At 37.7% G+C, this 13,504-nt stretch overlaps 3 protein-coding genes across 3 annotated transcripts; 2 read left to right on the forward strand and 1 right to left on the reverse strand.

Moving 5' to 3' along the window:
* On the reverse strand, window positions 781-3,254 carry LOC109947498 (60S ribosomal protein L10). The gene is made up of 4 exons (XM_020557828.1): window positions 2,997-3,254; window positions 1,882-2,383; window positions 1,391-1,472; window positions 781-1,152 (listed from the first exon to the last, which is right to left on the reverse strand). The coding sequence occupies exons 1-4, from the start codon at window positions 3,004-3,006 to the stop codon at window positions 1,078-1,080; spliced, it is 669 nt and encodes a 222-aa protein (XP_020413417.1). The 5' UTR covers window positions 3,007-3,254; the 3' UTR covers window positions 781-1,077.
* LOC18784852 (hydroxyacylglutathione hydrolase cytoplasmic) lies at window positions 3,069-6,374 on the forward strand. The gene is made up of 7 exons (XM_020557827.1): window positions 3,069-3,371; window positions 3,511-3,633; window positions 3,938-4,099; window positions 4,562-4,640; window positions 4,983-5,096; window positions 5,375-5,551; window positions 5,977-6,374. The coding sequence occupies exons 1-7, from the start codon at window positions 3,325-3,327 to the stop codon at window positions 6,049-6,051; spliced, it is 777 nt and encodes a 258-aa protein (XP_020413416.1). The 5' UTR covers window positions 3,069-3,324; the 3' UTR covers window positions 6,052-6,374.
* Window positions 6,635-11,119, forward strand: LOC18784830 (RING finger and transmembrane domain-containing protein 2). Its single transcript, XM_007217898.2, has 8 exons — window positions 6,635-7,873; window positions 8,533-8,609; window positions 8,721-8,889; window positions 9,324-9,412; window positions 9,513-9,677; window positions 9,781-9,858; window positions 10,216-10,319; window positions 10,724-11,119. The coding sequence occupies exons 1-8, from the start codon at window positions 7,246-7,248 to the stop codon at window positions 10,827-10,829; spliced, it is 1,416 nt and encodes a 471-aa protein (XP_007217960.1). The 5' UTR covers window positions 6,635-7,245; the 3' UTR covers window positions 10,830-11,119.

Here is a 13,504-nt window from a genome sequence, read left to right on the forward strand (position 1 = left end):
ATGTATTGCTGGGTAATTTGATTTGAAGAAGGTTCATTTTCTTCAAGATATACCTACGTGAAGTTGTTATTTTAAATCCTAATATTTTTATAATAAAATTCTGATTTATTTGATTTATCTGGTCTGTTGCGAGTAGTAATTGTGCTTTGCTTCTACATGTTACATGTTACAGAGGATTCAGTGTAACAGAGGAGTGGCAGAGTAATGGATGGGAGTGAATTATGGAAGCACATGGCAGTGTCGCATTGGAGGCGGCACCTTCCCCTCTTTCTTTTTTTTCTTTTTTGGTCAAGAACTCTAATTTCATTCAACTTGAAAAAAAGAGAAGGTACAAGATACAAAAGACAACAAAAACTGAAGGGAGGAGTGGAAAAGCCTTCCCCTCTTTCAGTTGTTGCCATTGCTATCAGTGGGAAACAGAAAGAGCAAATACATTGTTAGATGGGCTCTGGAGAAGTTTGTTCCGGAGGGAAATGTTTTCTTCAAGTTGACACAAGTGCGCCCGAGGATTACTGGAGTTCCAACACCAAGTAAGTATAAACATGAGTATAAATTTGAGACATTCATAAACTGGGTTTAGCTCATGAATTCATTCATTTGGTATTCTAATTCTTTTAAGACTGATTTGGTATTCAAATTTTTTATTTTATTTTATAAAATTACCGTTATGTTTACAAATTCTTGTTTTTGTTGTGAATATAGTGGGAAATCTGATTCCATTGTCACAAGTACGAGCAGCAGCAGCAATCGGTATTGGCATATTTCAGAGAAATTCAGGAGGAACAGAGCAAAGAAGATTTTCTATTTGAATGGATAAAAGTTAGAAGAAGACGACGGGCAGTGAAGAGCTTATTAGCAACAGCTTTATAGCAAAGTGCCTCAGAAAAACTGCACAACCAAAACAACCATCCAAAGAAATAATACTGCAGAGTATATAAATCTAAACCCGCGTTCACAACTCATAATAACCGACCCGTCACCCCAGTATAAGTTTGATCTGAAAATAGACGAACACGAAAAAAATAGAGAGTCCTCATGAGTTCTACATAAATACTATGACAAAAGCAGCATCATTTTTCAAGCCGATAAAGGAGCAGACAGGAAAGCTTTTCCAGGTTTCCGGTTAGCCAAAGGACCATGACATCCAAAAAGCTGCATAATCAAATATAAAAACCATTAGTTACCAGGGCTAATCATAATCCCACATCCAAAGCCAGATTATGCTGATAAGAAGGAGAAATAAACATCCCACAATTCTACTTTTTACTTGTTTGCATAACGAATAATAGAATGGTGGATATAATGAAAAAAAAGCAATCAGGAAGAAACATGATTGATGTGTAAAGAGGCTCTTATTCTATCGTCTATTTGCATGCAGCTCAAGTATCACCTTAGCATTAACACCATCGGGCTGGATTCTGTTCTCCTTCTTGTACTTTACATAATCAGCACGGCTGAACTTGGTGAATCCCCTGAGTGAAAGGCAAATATTACAATAAAAAGAAGCATCGGGAAAACTGAAATATTCTTTTGTAACCAACGTCCCTAATAACTAATTCCAGCTCTCCAACCTTTAAATCATTACTTGCGGGTTCAACCTTTTCAAAATGGCAAAAGAAGACTATATACAAATTTGTGCCAGCATGAACTATTTTACCTCACACACTTAAAAACTCTTTCCTTCTTTCATTTCCAGCACAAAATAACTCGCGACAATTATATATTAATCAATCTTTTCCAATAAACAAATAATAAAGTTGAAAGCATATAGCACATTCAAAATAAATTTTCTGTAAGTTGCATGCCAGTCAGAAATAAACAAAACATCAATGCTTGTCTTTGTATGGCAGAATAATAGGAGGGAAAATAGCAAAAACATACCACTTCCTGCTAACAATAATCTTTTGGCGACCAGGAAACTTGAACTTTGCACGGCGGAGGGCCTCCTGTGCATGATGGCTGTTGCTATCCTTGCAGCGAACAGAAAGGAGGACCTGCCCAATCGCAACTCGTGCACATGTTCCTAGTGGCTTGCCAAATGCACCCCTCATTCCAGTTTGGAGCCTATCAGCCCCAGCACATGAAAGCATCTTGTTAATGCGTAGAACATGGAATGGATGCACCCGCACCCTCAAATGGAACGTATCCTTCCCAGCAAATTTGGTCATGTATTTGTTGCAAGCAATCCTAGCTGCCTCAAGTGCCTCACTTGAAACATTCTCTTTTTCCCAACTCACAAGATGGACGCAGAAGGGAAACTCATCAACACCTTTCTTCTTCATTCCAACATCATAAATTCTGATCTTAGGATCAGGCACACCGCGACAGAAACGTGACTTCGGGTATGGCTTGTTCTTAATCTGCCTATAACACCTTGCAGGCCCTACAACAATAACAGAGCATCCAAAAAATCATCATAAAACATGATTATATCAAACTTACAGACAATAATGAATTCACTTTACCAAATTCAACAATTGAAATTAGAATCTGAATAACAGATATATCAAACTTATACAGCATTGACAACGACATTTGCTAAGATTGCCGCAACAATTGGCTTGTGCAAGAAAAACGTTCCAAAAAGTACCACCAATAAACAACTCACAAAAACAATTGGGTCGTAGAAATTACATTTGTGCAATGGTTTAAGATGTTCTCAACGTTTAAATTCCAATACCAACTTAGAAAATAAACCGATCACATACAAGCAAATCCCATTTCTGTATCAAAAATCAGACGCCACAACCAACATTGTTCAATAAGATAAAATGCAGACTACAAATCCGGAACATAGAGAAAGAAAACCAAATAGCTTGGATAAAACGCAGAAGCGATTCTTTGACAAAAAAATTCATCTCGCGCCAATAAAATGATAAACGCAATCAGATAATTAAACAAAAAATTAGATAGATACATGTATAATACGTCAATGGGCGAAGAACGAAGAAATAAATGAGGGAAAAATAAGATGAATGCAAGAGAGAGGCACTCACTCCTCCCCATGCCGAGCTCCTGATTCTCCTCCTCCTGTTTGCGCTTCCGGGAAGAAACCCACGCCTGAAACCCTATTGCGGGCTTTTTATACTCGGAGCTCCATACATTTCAGCTCGGGTCGACCCAGGTCCAATTCTTGTTTTTTTAACGTCGGGCTGTCTACTCATCAGGCTTGCTGGCTGGCTTGGCTTTGCGGCACGTGTCAACTAAATCAGACGTGGCGCTATTAGACCATTTTAGGGTATTTGCATTTCCTCACTGCGCTCAGTGGACTGTTCAATCAGAAGCCAGAGGTTTCCAGAAGAAAGAGACCGTCAAACAACGGAGATGAAAATCCACCACGTTGCTTGCTTGGAGGACAACTACGCATACCTGTGAGCCAAAATCCCTCTTTTCATCTCAATTTCTGATTATCGTTTTTATCAGGGTCTTTCTACTTTCTAGCATAATTAATTTAATTGTAAAATTGCAATTGTTAATGGTGATTATGGCTTGCTGGGTTTGGATTAACAGAATCATTGACGAGAGTACCAAAGAAGCTGCAGCTGTGGATCCAGTTGAGCCTGAAAAGGTTCTTAAAGCAGCTCAAGAACATGGCGTTGATATCAAGCTCGTCCTCACCACTCACCACCACTGGTGTGTAAATGTTTCTAGTTCTTCATCAAATTTACCATTCAATCACTTATATTCGTAGCCATGTGCTATATTTCTGCATACCCATTACTCATATTCAACTGTCACCACAAAATTATTATATGTATTATATTTGTTTTGGATATAAGTGCCAACAAATAGGTATTTGGGGTTCATATCGTACTTGGGTAATAATCTGACAGGCCAAGATTGTATTGAGCATCGTAGTTTGGGTAAATGTAAAGATTAGACTTATGGGTTAGTTGCCTCTGTTTTAAGTGTTTTTGCTGCTGCATTGATGTGGTAGGGATCACGCTGGTGGAAATGAGAAGATAAAGCAGCTGGTGCCGGGGATTAAGATATATGGTGGTTCTATTGATAATGTAAAGGGCTGCACTGATAAGGTGGACAACGGTGATAAGATTTCTCTCGGGGCTGATGTTCATATACTGTCTCTTCACACACCTTGGTATGCGTCTTCCTTGCAGATTTGTCTTTCATTAATGTTTAATGTTCTTAAGTCTGCTACACGACTGATATTTTGTTAGTCTCTTTGGAGTTTGGACTAATCCGTTACCTCTTTTTGGACTGTAAATAGCAACAACAGCATATTATTGCCTTTCTGGCACACAAATGTTCTCAAGTTTTTCTTTTGTTTGGGATTAAATGCATCATAGTTCTTTAACAAAAGATATCCTTGATCCTTTATAGCATGATATGATAGAGAATTTGAATCTAAACCTGGCAAGAAAAAGAGGGCCATAGGACCGTGATCATTAGATTAGGTATTGCTTCCATGCTATCTTAGCAAATGCTAAATTATAATTGTCCTTTATGCTTGATTGTTTATTTAGCTGATGATTTAACTTTGTGTATGTCTTTCCTTTTTATGTTTTTAATTATATTCTTCTCCTGAACTTACTCTCACCAGCCACACTAAAGGTCACATAAGCTATTATGTGACTAACAAAGAGGGAGATGACCCAACTGTTTTTACTGGAGACACACTGGTAAGTTGAGTGAAGAAGCTTTAGTTTCTTTGAAATCTGAAGTAAATGACAGATGTCATGAAAGGCCTCTTAGGGTACCTGGTTTCCGTAGTCTTAAGTTTATTTGAATGTGTTTTGCTAGAGACATGGGTTATTGTCTTGCACTATGAAGTCGATGTCACATCTGTTCCCCTATGTAGTAATGCCAAATACTTAGAAGTTTGGAATACCGAAACCTTTTTTATGTTCTTAGGAACCTTTAGGCTGTAATAGGGTGGTTCTCTGAATCTCTTTTAATTTACTTGATTTATGTCTATTTATAAGGATGCAAGCAGTTAACTGTGGTTCCTGCTCTATGTGTAGTTTATTGCGGGTTGTGGTAAATTTTTCGAAGGAACAGCAGAACAGATGCATCAGTCGCTATGCGTGACTTTGGGTTCATTGCCAAAGCCAACACGAGTTTACTGTGGCCATGAGGTAAAAGAAGATTCTGGATTTCTTTGTGTCTTGAAATTTTACTCAATGACAGGGCATTATTAATTGATGATGTTTACAGGCCCCAAAGTTTGATATACTTGAACAATGCAATCTATTTCCTTCTCCTGAGCAAGGATGAATTGGGTTGTTTATTTTCCAATTTAGTTCCAATGATTATCATAGTTTATAACTGTCATATTCATTCAATTGTTGTTGTATATGCTGTATGTCTTTCAGTCCGTAAGGCAAAGATAATGATTTGATTGGTATTGCTCCAGTACACAGTGAAGAACTTGCAATTTGCTCTGACAGTTGAACCAGGCAATGAGAAAATAAAGCAGAAGTTATCATGGGCACAGAAGCAGCGGGAAACAGGCCTCCCCACAGTTCCTTCAACCATTGAGGAAGAGATGGAGACGAACCCTTTTATGCGGGCTGATCTACCAGAGCTTCAGGTTTGCTTATTCTCCTATAAGTTGATAACCATATCATGGTTTTCAATTGAGATAAAAGTAGTAAGTGAATGTTTGGAAACTGATGTAGGACAGTTTGTTACTAAATTTGAAGCTTGAAATGCTTAAGAAGTTGGTATGGTATTGTTCCATGTTTATACAACTTTCAGTTTTTGCCAACTCATATCATGGTTTTCAATTGAGATAAAAGTAGTAAGTGAATGTTTGGAAACGGATGTAGGACAGTTTGTTACTAAATTTGAAGCTTGAAATGCTTAAGAAGTTGGTATGGTATTGTTCCATGTTTATACAACTTTCAGTTTTTGCCAACTCTAGCATGACCAACTGCAGCATGCTCGCTTTCAATAGCCAACTCGCGCCATACATACATACGGCTTCCTTACATAGACGTTTAACTTGTTTTACAGGAGAGGGTTGGTTGCAAAACTGCTGTTGAAGCTCTGCGTGAAATAAGGCAGAGGAAGGACACCTGGAGGGGCTAATTGGTGACTTAACATATTGCCGTTTTGTGCCATCTTTGTTTCTGTTTTTCCTTCCAATGGGTTTGCAGAATATTGTTTAAGAGAGACAAAACCTTCTGTTATTGTTGCTTGTTGGTTGGGCCAGGAATGTTTCTAACATATGCCCCATGTGCTTGGCGTAGATAAAAGATAATGCAACTAATACAGTTCGTGTGATGTGTATTGCCTTTATTTTTTGTTGATTTTGGACAACCGACCACATGAGAGGCCACCCAAGCCAACTTAATTAAAGCAATTTCAATGGGTTGGTCCTTGTGCATAATGAAGAGCCTTTTCTTCTCTTACAAGTAAATCATAATTCCGATATTATATCAAATTATGATTTTTCTTCTTTTGTGTACATATAGAAAATGACCCTTATTAAATAAAAGCATACAAACACACAGACCAAGCTGTAGTGGGTTAGGTTATGATTTACTTCTTTTATGTATATATAGAGAGAGAAAATGACCCTTATTAAATAAAAGCATACAAACAAATAGACAAGGCTTAGAGCAGTTATCTATGTATTAGAGGCTTTGATTTTTTTTAAGGACATTTTTTATTGAAAGGGTCGATAATATAATAACGTAGAGAGGGTCGATAATATAATAACGTAGAGGTTTTGTGTTGAATCCTCATTTTTCCAATATCTTTCTTTTCCAATATCAATTTCATAAAATTAAAAAAAGGAAATGGAAACGGCACAGGCGGAATGCACTTAAAAGAAAAAGGAAATAATAAATTAAAGCGTTCCTGCAACAAATATAAAGTCAACACGTTACGGCTAACAGCCAATGATGAAGCAAAATAAAAATTTAACCAAAAAAAAAAGAAAAAAGAAAAAGAAAAAGGGCCAAAGAAAGACGACGACGCGTAGCTTATTGTTCATGCTTCTTACTAGTCTAGATGAAAAGGAAGGCGATCCCGATATTCGGGTTGAGAGCTTAGAATTTAGCTCAGTAAAACAACAACAGGGCCCATTTTCATTCACTACGAGTCTGTCGTTTTTTGACTTTTTATTCTTCAACGGTCTGCCGCTGCCGTCTCTCTCCGATCCTCCCCTTCTCTGAATTCTTCGTCGACACAAAGCCATCAAGGTCGGTTCTTTTCTTTACTTAATCTCTGATTCTTGCTTTGGGGCTGAAACTTGAAGAATTAGGGTTTTCGATTTTCATGGAAGCATCGCCCGGAAATACTAGTCCAACCAGTGGAGGCAACACTGGGAATAATAGCAACAGCACGACGTCGTTTGGGTCTATGCAATTCCCTGCCCTCCGTTTCTTCCAGTCTCCGCTCTCCTTCGTATTAGATTACTCCGGTATACTTTCTCCCAGCTCTTCCCGCCACGAAGCTGACGCTCCGGTGGTCAACGCCGTAGTCGTCGCCGATTCTCGCCCCCATTCCCCTTCGGCCTGCACCTCCGGCTCTAGCAACACCGGAGAGGTTTCAATTCGCATTATCGGCGCCGGTGAACAGGAAGACCGCGGTAACGGTGCCGCAACTGTGCCGTTTCATGGGGACGGAAATGGTGGATCGCTAGGGCATAGCGGTAGGGTTCAATCTTTGGATAATCTGGCGGGTACAGTCAATGGGGTTGGGTCAGGCGAGAGAGTCCCCTTGGTGCCTCCGTCCTCTCCAGAACATGGGCGTGACGTTGGGGACACTGGGGATGGTGTGGATAATAATTCTAGGGATTCTGCTTACCAGAGATATGATATTCAACAGATAGCCAGATGGATTGAGCAGGTTCTTCCGTTTTCGCTGCTCTTACTCGTTGTGTTCATTCGTCAGCATTTGCAAGGTACTCGCACTCACTTACTTCAAATTTTAAGTGCAGATTGTCTCTATGATCGTTCGTGTAAGTTTGAATCAACTAATATGAAGCCCAAAACCTAGTCTTTGCTTTGTAAGTTTGAAGCTGCTGGGGCATGAGTGTTTCCTATTTTGTTTGTGTTATTTTAGAGGGACTATTTTATTTGGAGAGAGTATTTTAGACATGTACTGATCGTGGTTTTACAATTTAGATGGAGCTAGGGTTTTCTTGGCCCATTTTGAGTTGAGTCACATCCATATTCTTTGGTAACATTAACAGTTGATGTTACCCATTCTAATAATTGCGACATAAAATACAAACTCGAATTATGCAGAAATCAGTATCTTATGCATATTATCAACTATCATAGAGATGCCAATGTGATAGGCTGTAACATCATAAGCTAGTACTTAAAATCTTGAGGACAAGTTTTCTTCCACCAGGCACATGTTTATCAGTTTTCAGTCTTAATCTTAAGCTTATCCAGTTCTAAAAAAATATCATTTCTCATAAATGTCAAATGGCAATATCTATGTAAATGAATGGAGAAGATTTTGTGAACTAAATGGTTTTAATATGTTTGTCTTGCATTTTTTGATCACTGCAGTGCTGTTTATTCATTTACTTTTTGGGGTGATAACTTGCAGGTTTCTTTGTCACTATATGGGTATCAGCTGTCATGTATAGGTCAAATGATGTTGTTCGGAAGCAGACAGCTCTAAAGGTAATTTGATACATCTTTGATTATATGAGATTATATTATCCATTTGTTCCCCCACTGCAAAATCTGTTGAATAGCAGATCAAATATCTCAAACAATTATTGGTTTCTGCAGGGAGATAGGAAAATACCAGTTCTTCTAAGTATTGCTGCTGCTTTTATGCTTCATGTAGTTGGTGTTTACTGGTGGTATCGAAGTGATGATCTTTTATACCCATTGGCAATGCTTCCTCCGAAAGCCATACCACCTTTCTGGCATGCGATATTCATCATTTTGGTCAATGGTATGGAGACAGTCTTTATTGTTAAAATTTCTTTGTGAAGACAACTGATATACTAATTTATTAAATGTAGAGTAGGTCGTTCATCTTTTGTAACCATCAGAGAAGGATCTGTTATGAATGTTGGAGATAGAATTCAATAGGGTTTTAAGTTTTGCATTGAAATCCTCAATTTAAAGTTCATAACTCTGTCGGACTGTCTTAGACTTTATTCAATATTTCATGTTGTCCCTCCACTTTTTGGTGTCTACTTGGAGCTATCAGTTAATGTGGGGTTGTCTCTGTTTCTGGTTCTATATAATGCTTCTGTCCTCTGTTTGTCCCTGTAATGTTGCCTTTTTATTTCCTATGTTACTTCTCTTATTGTTGTGCTGTACTTATCTTTCTTTGAATATGTTCGAGAGTTTTTTTTTTTCTCTGAATTTTATTACATTCAGATACCATGGTGAGGCAGGCAACGATGGCTCTCAAGTGTTTGTTGCTTATATACTACAAGAATGGCAGAGGCCATAATTATCGTCGGCAGGTGACATGATGCTGAGCATTAGAAATTTCCATAAGCATTTTATCTTCAACTATCTCATAATTTGGAATAACTCGCTGAAAGTTGTTATCTCATTTTGAAGGGTCAAATATTAACTGTGGTTGAGTATACACTGCTGCTGTACCGTGCCTTGTTACCAGCACCTGTTTGGTACAGATTCTTCCTGAACAAAGATAATGGGAGCCTCTTCTCATCACTTACTACAGGATTGTATTTAACTTTTAAGCTAACATCTGTCGTTGAGAAGGTAAGTCTATTAAGTAGTAAGCTGTTGTACTAGAACATGATGATATACTTCATGGCACTTGAACTGGGTTTATATGTTATATTTATATTTTATTGCTTTTTAGGTCCAATCCTTTTTTGCTTCAATAAGGGCATTATCGCGGAAGGATATCCATTATGGGGCGTATGCAACGTTGGAACAGGTATGAAATCTAACTAAATGATTTGATTTACTTTGGGTTCTGGAAGCTAGATCAACAATGTTGAGATCATTTTCTTGCTATTTGTGTTATGTTCTTTATTACCTAAGTAAAAGAAGGCTATATGTACCCACCCATCCTGTATTTATCTTTAACCTATTAAACTTGGTTTTTCTTGCCCTTTCAACATATTAGAAGCTAGTTAGCTACATAACCTTTCAAACTTTATACTTTCTATTTCATTTAAAATATGTATGTGTCTGCATTAGAGCATGTTTAGTGTTACATAGTGAATACAATTGTTGTTTTTCCGCATAAGTAGTTATCTATGCATTCCAGCTCACAAGTATTTTGCTTTAGGTAAATGCAGCGGGGGACCTTTGTGCCATTTGCCAGGAGAAGATGCATGCTCCGATTCTGCTGCGCTGTAAACACATTTTCTGTGAGGATTGTGTCTCAGAATGGTTAGTTTGTTACCTTATGTTTCTCACTGAGTTGTAGATCAATGATCATGATATTATATTAGAAATATTGGAAACCTCTTCTTTACAAGGATGAAATGTGATTTCTAGTATGTCTCTCTCATACTTTGCTTGTGAAACCTTTAACTCTCTTAAAAAAGGCCACCGCCCTTGAACAAAATCTTGCCTCTGGCAAGTTTTGCTTTGGTCCAACTATCTGTATCCCTGTGTATTGGCCAGAAGCATTGGCGCTGGATCAACTGCTTGCCACTATTGTGGATTTCTTGCTGCTTAATTGAACCAGAATCTTACTAGATTTCTACATTTTTGTTCAACTATTTTACAATGTAGAGCTTATATTCATCTTTTAATCTGTCGACCAACTGGCAACTACTTTACTTTTTCAGGTTTGAGAGAGAAAGAACTTGCCCTTTATGCAGGGCACTGGTAAAACCTGCAGATCTGCGAACATTTGGGGACGGGTCAACAAGTTTATTTTTCCAGTTTTTCTAAAATTCCTAATTCACCGATTGGAGAGCCTAGATAATATGAGCAAGCAGAGCAGCATTCTTGAAACAGTCCCGTTTTGTGTTTTGTTAATAGGCAAATGAATGTATTCTGATAGAGCATTGTATCATGATTAGGTTGCCTGCAGGTAATGTGTTGCAATCCTGAGGTCATCCATGAGCTCTCAATGGATGACATAATAGATGACATGATTACTAAACTCCATATCTCCTCCTGCTTGATATGTTATCTCCTTTGTATAGATGCAATGCAACCCACCTCTCTCTCTCTCTCTCTCTCTCTCTCTCTCCACTAATAAATTGGAATCTTTTCATGCATCTCTTTTAGCCAAAGTGGCTGCTTTAAATCTGAGGGATTTTGTTTTATTGATTATCCTTAAAAAGAAAATGTAAGGGTTTAGGGCCTACTCGCACTTGAGGAAGAAGACAAAATGACTATTGTTGGATTTATAAGTGCTGTAATTAGAATTATGACTTGGTTGAAAGTTGAATGTTAATTTGGGTTAATACTTTCTGCTGGGTCGGGGTCCTTGCAAATTACTGTTTAGCATTTAGTGTTCAACAGACTTCGGTTTCCAGCCTTTGTTAATCATTTTTTTGGCTCCAAAGATTCGGTCGGTTTTAAGGGATTCAATCCAGCAATCCAATAATAGTTTCGCAATTAATCGGATGGCTGTTAAGGACTTCTTGTTATAACCCCTTATTAGAGTCTCTCTGTACAACCTTATGTAGCTTAGCTTGCGGTGCGTATGTAGGGAGCTCCCTCCTCTTTGGTTCCATATGTGCTCCAAATTCTTCCCTTCCATGAACAGAGTCCATGAGCTCAGGATTCCTATTTGATCCGGCAGGGTCTTTTGGCAAGGATGAAGTGAACCGAATGCACAAGAGAGACTTACTGTGCATGACGTGTCGCATGCCATGAAATTCAAACAATAAATAATGATTTTATATATATAAAAAAAGCCTTGGTGTGTGTGGTCCATTAGTTTTTGGTTTTAAAAGTCAATAAACTTTACATGGTTTTTCCTGAATGATATGAATGTAATCAGGATCAGAATTGTTGGTGGTCCAGTGACATATATATGGAGTCTGGCTGCTGCTTCTGCTGCTCCCGCTCCTGCTCCTGCTCCACATAGCAAACGGCTGTGGAAAATCAAACCACTCGTCGTCCCTGCAATCTTCATGTCTTGTTAGTGCTAAAAAATAATGCAAAAAAAAAAAAAAGAATAATATTTTAGTCTCCTCCTCCCCCTTCATTTTTTTCCTCATGCCACTCAACAACAGACTCAAATTCAACTCCACTTTCGTCTTTTGGGACCACAATTTAGCAAAACCCTTTGATTTATATTCTGCATCATGCAATTTTGTATTTTTTTAAATTTTGCTGAGGCGTTGACTCGTATAATTTCCTCTTCCCTTCGTTTATTTTATTTGGTTGGCCTTTTTCTTTTCTTTTGGCTGGCCATGGCCATGCCACGAAAATCACATTGAGATAATGCAGCAGGAGTGAGTGAGTGAGTGTCCTTTGGCAATCGATTTGATTCTTGCGCACTTTCCGAGTGAGCAATGGTAGCTAGATTTGGTGCCATTGCCAGCCAGTCTCTCAGAGGCTGTCTCTCTTTCTCTCTCTCAGACATCTTATACATATGATGATGGCAAATAAGACTAGCTACCTACCTTCAGATCAAAACCAAAACAAAACAAGAAATGCACAGATGCCCTGCTGGTTTCCACTCAATACATTAGGGTCACTGTACTATTTGTAACATGTTGTGTTTAGGTGCACACATATAACTTATAAGGCACTCGGGCTAAACTATGTTTTGTTTTTTCATTCGTACAAACTAATTGTATTGTATACAACTATATGTTTATCTCTCTCATTGATTTTATTATTATTTACAATGATAACATGTCTCCAAACTGAAACTACATAATGTGTGCCAATTGCCAAAGCTGTCTCATTGAAAATAATAAAAAGGACATGAGTGTGTGGTTGTGTGCCTACAATATTATTCCATACCAACCCCCCAGATTATGTTTTTTTCCTTCATACGACCTAATACTATGTTTCTATATGGTGTTTAGACACTAAGTACAATTTGCCTTCATTGCTTTGCAGAGACTTTACAGAACTAAAAATTAACCAACAGGTAGCTACTGCTAGCTACAGTGAATTCCCAAAAAAATAAAATAAAAAGAAACACAGAGAAGAAAAGAAACAGGTGAGAGTACAGACAGTAGACTAGAAAGAAACAGGTGAGAGACGTGGGTTGTCGGTTGTCCACATTTCATAATCTCTCCTCAAAAACAAAGTGTATCCATTAAATACTACGTATATACGTGCTTAACCTAAACTTATATACAGGTACAGCTAAGCTAACACATGATTGATTGATATTTTAATCCAATTATTTAATAATGTGTTTTTTTTGGGTAACAAAACAAAAAACTAAAAGCAACATTCTTTCATTCAATCTAGGACTGAATTATGAATGGAATCCTAGAATTAACTTATTAATAGACAACTTATTATTATTTTTTAATATAAATGTGATAAGCAAATATGATAAAGATTTATGGTGTAATTATTGGTGTTGCATTGCATATCATGATAAGAACTGTTTCTTATTTTAATTTTCTTGTATATCATCATAGCAC

This window comes from Prunus persica, chromosome G2 (assembly GCF_000346465.2).
Source record: "Prunus persica cultivar Lovell chromosome G2, Prunus_persica_NCBIv2, whole genome shotgun sequence".
Lineage (NCBI taxonomy): Eukaryota > Viridiplantae > Streptophyta > Magnoliopsida > Rosales > Rosaceae > Prunus > Prunus persica.